The sequence below is a fragment of the Hippocampus comes genome, unplaced genomic scaffold (assembly GCF_001891065.2).
Source record: "Hippocampus comes isolate QL1 unplaced genomic scaffold, H_comes_QL1_v1.1 scaffold172, whole genome shotgun sequence".
Taxonomy (NCBI): Eukaryota; Metazoa; Chordata; class Actinopteri; order Syngnathiformes; family Syngnathidae; genus Hippocampus; species Hippocampus comes.
Window position 1 is genome coordinate 156,226 of NW_017805072.1, and position 7,500 is coordinate 163,725.

At 42.0% G+C, this 7,500-nt stretch overlaps 1 protein-coding gene across 7 annotated transcripts in view; it reads left to right on the forward strand.

Moving 5' to 3' along the window:
* LOC109512742 (discs large homolog 1-like protein) overlaps positions 1–7,500 on the forward strand; it is a 134,537-nt gene that overhangs the window by 12,316 nt on the left and 114,721 nt on the right. For 2 of the 7 annotated variants that reach the window (XM_019864706.1, XM_019864707.1), the window contains exon 1: positions 6,149–6,656. The exons of the other annotated variants lie outside the window; for them this stretch is intronic. In XM_019864706.1, the coding sequence (XP_019720265.1) occupies positions 6,537–6,656 (120 nt within the window). In that variant the 5' untranslated portion in view covers positions 6,149–6,536. Of the gene's footprint in view, positions 1–6,148; positions 6,657–7,500 lie in introns of those variants that run through there. 7 annotated transcript variants of the gene reach the window in all.

The following is a 7,500-nucleotide window of genomic DNA, read 5'->3' on the forward strand; positions in this document are numbered from 1 at the left end:
ATACTGAGAGAAAAACTGTTGGTTTTGTGTAGGGTGGATTTGGTACCGACGAGGAGGAGTTCTGTTTTGTCACTGTTAAGTTTGAGGAAGTTATGTGTGAACCAAGATTTAATTTCTGAAACGCAGTGTGAGAGGGAGGAGGGTGGGAGGGATGCGTTGGGTTTGCTGGAGAGGTAGAGCTGGGTGTCATCCGCGAAGCAATGAAAGTGTATACCAAATTTACGGAAGATATTGCCAAGGGCGAGAAGGTAAATAATGAAGAGGAGGGGTCCCAAGACAGAGCCTTGGGGCACACCGGAAGAGACAGGGAGGGACTGTGAAGTGAAGGAATTGAGTTGGATGAACTGAGAACGCCCGGAGAGATAGGAGTGAAGACAGTGTAAGGGGGTGTGAGTGATGCCTATGGAGTCTATTTAGGAGGATGGGGTGGGAAATTGTATCGAAAGCTGCACTCAGGTCAAGGAGAATGAGTATTGAGATTAAACCGGCATCTGCTGCCATAAGAAGGTCATTGGTGATTTTTAAGAGGGCTGATTCAGTGCTGTGTTTAACTACATCTACTCTTAATCTGCTTGATTCCTTTCCTGGACTCATCAATTTGTCTAACGTCTTACTGTGTCATGTGGTATTGACCACCACATTTTGACATCCATATGCTGTAAGTACGCATATTTTTTTTCAAATGTGCTTGCTGTCAAATCTTCTGTAAGTTGTTGAAATGGACATTCATTTGTGAATGTTACTTAATATAGAATATTGATATTATAATCTTTCTTTGACCAATACAGTATTTTCATTAGATCACCCTTCCTTTGATCCTATTGTAATTGTATGTTACCATTGTGTTGGTTCTGCTGACCTCCCGTGCTCCAAGAGAGCAAGACTCTCTCATAAGAAGCTTAGTGGAGGCTGCTTATAGACTTTAGTGGGTTGGAGCTATTTTAGGATAGACAAAGAGAGAGAAAAGAAATGAGAATGGGACTCACGAAGGACGTTCCTTCGACACACCTGCTAAAGTCCCGATGCAGTCTGGTGTATTGTCACTGGCAAGTGGAGGCTCACTGACAAGGGGAGGACATGAAAGAACTTCCCAATCAGCTTTAAGATTGTCAAGCACATCTGCAGCAGGACTATCTTTGCCCAAATCACGAAGGTCCTTTTGACTCTGTCGGCTTTGCACCAGTTGTGGAGAACTGGACTGGGTCACTAGGTGTTGGGATGACCCTTCCTGTTGTAAGTCTGACGGCTATTGGGCTACCACAAGTGCTCCATGTCAAGATGGACCATCCAAACTCGAATCCTTCAGTCAAAGTAATGTACCTTCATGTACTTAAAGTAGATACAGTGAGCTAGATGATATTAGTGGACTTTTACACTTGTTCTTAACCCTTTCATGCAACTTGTAACCTGATAACATGATAAACTGTCCACTTTAGTGACCGCTGTCCCAGAAAGGGTTAATCAGGATCACATGTGTCATTTCACTGTGAAAAACAGCAATACCAAACAAGCATTTTAAGGCAAGACAAGCTATGTTACAGTATCCATATATGCACTGTATGTGCACGTGCGCGAAGTCATGTCTTCACTTCCTTTAAAAATATGCAGTCATACACGATAGAAACATAAAACAGTCGAACATACCGGTAGGTTCTTCCTCATAATTTATTCACATTGATTTTAGCAAGTATTGCTTAACTCCAGTACTTTACAACACTGTACTTTGACATTGGCAGTTGTTCCTTCATCAGACGCGCCTCCTAAATGAACATGGAGCAAGATGTATGTCAGCAACATATAATTCCTGATCCTCTATTGCAATTAGTGTCGCCTGGAGTCAGGAGACTCCCTGGCCTCGAAGAACTCTGTAATTGGAAGCTAAAAGGCAAGGGGAACCTTGCAGGTTTAACTTGAAAGGATGGCAACTGTCAAAAATAAAACTTGGAACACGCTATACGGACAGATGGTGCATGCAAGCTACATTAGTGTTCTGGCTCCTGAAGAGCCATTTAACATTTGTTTCCTATTTTCTATAGCTACAGAGCTGCTTTATTTTGTAAGGTCAACTCGTTATTGTGAAGGGCACACCGGACGTTGTGAGACACTTCCTGTTTAACGTTGCACCGGGACCTCCGAACGATGGACTGCATCTTCGTGTCGTAGGCCAAGCACAGCCTTTTTACACCTTCTTGACTCGCTGATGAATAAATCGCTGGAAAAATCAACGGTGTGGTCATTGAAGGAGTTGTCTGTCTGTCTAGCCGCAACGGGGACGCGGCGAGGGCGGAACAATTAGTTCTGGACTTTTTTCATGTGGAGGATCCCTCCTATTGAGTTTTGAGGCAATCACGCGAAGCTGTAGTCCAGTGTGGAGGCTGTAGTTACCAGGCTTGGCTGAAGCAGTGTATGGAAACAGCAAAGAAAAACAGTTAACCACTGTTGTGTGGGGAGTTTTGAGTTGTCAAACTTTATGAGGAGCCACTGGTGAGCTTGGTTCTGTTTGCTTGGACCTTGGTTCAGTAAAATATTTTGCCATGCCGACATGCTGAACAACTTTTCTGTCTCCATCTCTGTCCATGACGGATAGGATGGATTGAAATCAGGTGATTAAGGTCAAGGTCATCTTTATTGTCAAATATGCTTTATGTATGACATGCAGTATAGATGAAATTTCTTCCTCTCAATCATCAGTGCAAACATGCAAACATGCTGTGCATTAAACACACAGCTAAGATAAGATAGCAGCTAATGTAATGTAATGTGAACAGTATAAACAGTATAGACAATATAAACAACATAAACAACATAAACAATGGCACTTGTGGCTATTGTGGGGAAAGGGAGGTAGTGCATTGTGCAATACGCAGATGTCGGATGATGAGGGGAGGGTCATAGTCTGTGACAGGAGGCAGGGGTCGGGCAGAGGCAAAGGGTGGGGAGTGCGGGCAGAGCAGGGAGGGAGTTGAGTAATTAAAATCACTATCAAACTATTCATTAAGATGACTTTAATGTAAAATACAAAATGAATGCATTAACAATATTAACTTGGTATGGATAAAATTGTACAGTGCTACTGTATATCCATTATTCAAAGCTGATGCAGACATAAACAAAAAAAATTTCTCTTACCAGGCCATTCTTTCGTGTAAACTTTCTGAAGAGTAAGTGTGCTTTTCTACATTTCGAAACGTGCATAAGTCACTGTGAAAACAGATTTATATTTCTGGTCACGTTTTTTTCAACACATCAAATCATTTAGTGTTGTGCTTTTGTGAAATAACAGATGAATACTTGTTTTTCTTGTTTCTAAAAAAATGTTTTGAACATTTGATTCTATAGAGGTCATAAGATATATATATATATATATATATATATATATATATATATATTAGTTATTTGCTAAATTATATTCTCAACACATCTTCAGTTCATGTCCATAGATCTCAAGAAGTTGTATTCCACTACAAAGTTCAGTGAGTATTGGATGAATCACCACATCGTGATAATATCATTATCCTCGGTAAAGTACAGCAATAACACCAGAGTTACTCTGGACAGCCCAAGAGTCGTGCTACAGACTAAATCGATGTATTTGCATGCAGCTGTGTGCTGTCCTTGGTCTAACCCGTGATCATTTGCCATATAGTGACACGATCCTTGATGAGTGTAAACCAGGACAATCTTCTTCTTCTTCTCCTTTCGGCTCGTCCCAGTCCAGGGGTCGCCACAGCGAGTCATTAAGTTCCATCAGTCCCTGTAAACCATCCCACCAACTCGCATGGTCGCCTTGGCAAAAGTTTTACGCCGGATGCCATTCCTGACGCAACCCTCCCCATCTCTCCGGGCTTGGGACCGGCACTAGGGAACAGTGCACCCCCAGGGGAGGGCACTGCACCCCAGCGGCTGGGTTAGTGTAAACCAGGACAATAATCCCAAATAAATACACAAAATGTTTGTATGGCTTTCAAAGAAGCCAACAAACAAACACAACAAAAAACACATGAACAAACATTTTTGATTGATTAAAAGAAAAACCAAAATCTTCAGAGGCTGTTGTATTCAACTTTTGCCACACAGTGGCAATATATGTATGTATCACAAAATAGTCACAATGGTCGGGCCAATACCATAACTAAACATCTTTAAAGAAAAAACAAAAGAAAAAAACCCTTAAACATTTAAATCACAAAAATCGTTTGTTGTTCATATGGTTAATAAGGCTAGATAAAAACTAGATGAGTGAAACATCAAGATATAAAACTCTTGGAAATTAAACAAATCTGTCATAACTGATCATGTTATGATATTACACACTGGATTGTGCTAAATGAGGAATTGTGATGAATGGAGCCTTTTTAAATATTGGATAGCACAACGAGATGCGCGTGCACACACTCTCACACACACACACGCGCACACGCACGCTCACACACTGCATAGTTATTTCCATGCTGGCTGACCTACAAATGTTATCATGTAGTGCATGCCTGGGAGGCATATGAGGTTGCATTCTCTCTTACTTTCTATTTCACTTCCTTTTTTTTTTTTTTCAACATGCCTCTTTTACTTTTTTCCTCAACTTCGTTCTGTGGTCCTTTTTAATATTGCACCAATATTTTAAGATTAATATTATTCTCACAGAATGTTATCAGCCACAATTCCTGTGGCCAAAGCAGATGTAGTCATTTGTGTGTTTGGATGCATGTGCACGAACACAGCAGGAACTCCAGATGCTTCATGGCAATCAAAAGATCAGATCTTAAGCTGTTTTGAGTGATCAGAACCATAAGTAGAAACTGCTGAATTCATACCCGTTTGCATAGCTCATCTATTTGCTGTTTCACTCTATTCTTGACTAAAACTTGTGAATAGGATTGAATTAATAAGGAATGACTGCACAATGTCAGACTCAGGAGACAAACAAGTGGTGACTTGTCACAAAGCATTAATGCAGCCCATAAACAAAATACCCAAACACACAGGCATCACCTGTCCCCATTATGGCTCTGATATGACATCAGAAGCCGGAAAATTATCAGATCAACTTTATCCTCGGTGGCCACATCTGCTTCACAGTTCTGAGGTCCTGGGTTTCAATCTGTGATTTGGTCTTCCTGTTTGAAGTTTCCATGTTCTCCCCCATTATGCATGGGTTTTTTCCGGGTACTCCGGTTTCCTCCCACATCCCAAAAACATGCATGGTAATTGGGGACTTTGCTGGTGACCAGTTCAGGAGGTACGCTGCCTCTCACCCATAGTCAGCTGGGATCGTGAGGATTCCGAAATTGGGTGGATGGAAGTTTGTCCCCATCCATTCCTATGTCTATGAGATTTTTTTGTGTATTTATTTTTTACAGCGCAATGACACAGCAAAACGGTGACAAAAAATCTGCTTTTACAAACAATGAAAAAGGGGTCTAAAGCACAGATTAAAAAAAAAAACAAAAAACAATTTAACAAATATAGAGTTTTAATTTCTAACCATTCAGAAGCTAATGCATTTCTTTAAAAATATTTACAACATGTTCTTAAAACTGTACGATCCCGCCAGTGAATCAAATTAATTAGACTACTGGCAAATGGTAGCAGCCTGTAAAATGTGTAGTATCCTCTGCACATGGAGTGTTTGTTTACTTGTTTATGACCATACAAGACGGAACGAGGCTATACAAGTAGCTAGCAGGGAGGAATAAAAGTTGATCGAGGAGGCGTGAGAAGTTGCTGGGGACACAAAAGCAAGAAGCAAAAGATATTCTTTGCACTCTCTGTGCAGGTCTGATTCTGTATGTCACGCATTGATCTTTGCTGTTAAAAGGCGGGCCAAGAGAGGCAGTGGAGCAAAGAGCAGGGGGAGAAGAGAGCGAGTGGGAGAGAAAGGGAAAATCGAGGGAGAAAGAGAGGAGAATAGCGATAGAACAACAGAGGCAAACATTCAGAGGAGAGATGAGATGGACGACTGGGACAGCTGCTGCAAAGAGGGACAAGAGAGATCAGATCCATACTGACACTTGCATACGCAGACTTATTTGCACACATATACACATTCATCATCCCCCTCCCTCTCTCTTTCTCTCTCTCTCTCTCTCTCTCTCTCTCTCTCTCTCTCTCTCTCTCTCTCTCTCTCTCTCTCTCCCCACACACACACACACACACACAAATGCTGACAACAACAACACACACGTGCTGACATATTTTTGCACACAGACACACATACAGTTATATGCAAGTAGCTTGGACATGTCTCTCTCTGCTTCCTAACAATCTATGAGGATTATGCTGATGAGCATGATGGTGAAGATGAAAACGATGAAGAGCAAGAGGGAGAGGATGCTGGCCTGCCAAAGCTGAGGACCACAACCAGGGGGGGGGGGGGGGGGGGCAAGGTGGTTGATTGTGGGGCAGAATGGAACATGGTAAAAGAAGTCATGCATGTTTGTGTGCGTGCATGCATGTGTGCGTGTGTGTGTATGTGTGTGTGTGCCTGTGTGCGTGAGTGTGTATGTGTGTGACAGGGTGCATGTATCCATGTTAAATGTATGAATGAAGACGAGGATGCCCCCCCAGCGCAGGAACAGCTAGCTAACGTTAGCCACATGTTGTGCCACTGCAAAGTAGCATGCACCACCAACACCATATCTCTGATGTTTGGATGCAAGGTAGGTCGAAAGTTTGTTTGCATGTGTGGCATTGAAAAGATTGAGGTTAAGTCACTGTAATTGGAAAACGCACAAAGTGGTTCAAGTTTGTGACGGTACTTTGGCTTGTCGGTGGCAGTTGTAATTTGATGGCGAGCTGGACTGTACAAAGTATTTTATTCATGAAGACGATTTTAGCGCAAACCTGAACGTTGTAACAGTTTGCCACGTAATCATCACAATGTTGGACATTTTTACATTTTATTTATGGAATCTTTAGCTATTGTTTTGAGTGAGATGTATTAGTTCTCTCAGGGCATTGAATCAATAACAACTAAACTGATCTGGTTGGCAAAGCAATAGTGGTTAAGATGACATTGCATTGCCTTCCAAAAAAATGATAGCATGCATGTTTGGGTGTGCCTACTACTTGGAGTATAAATAGTTTGATTTTCCGCATGAACTCAGGCTGGTGCAGTCTTAACCAAGCCTTGTTGCATGAACTGATGAAGCCTGCTTGGATGAGAGGCGAAAGGTCTTCTCAAGACACTTTCTCTAAGACAGTGCTTCTCAACGGGGGCGCGTTTGACCTCGGGGAACATGGTTTTTTTATTATTTTTTTTACTGTCCTAGAATAAAGTGCAGTTGCACCTCCACTACTTTAGGGGGCAGTAGTGCTCTCATTGGCAGAGTGTGCGCAGGGAGCATTCGAGGGGAGGAAATATGACGAAGCGTATGTAGCGCTTGGCTTCACTGTGACTACGGTGGGAGACGAGGGAAGACCGGTGCGCTTACTGTGTCTAAAAATGTTGGCAGCAGACAGCATGAAGCCAAATAAATTAAGGCGTCACTGAAATACATTGCA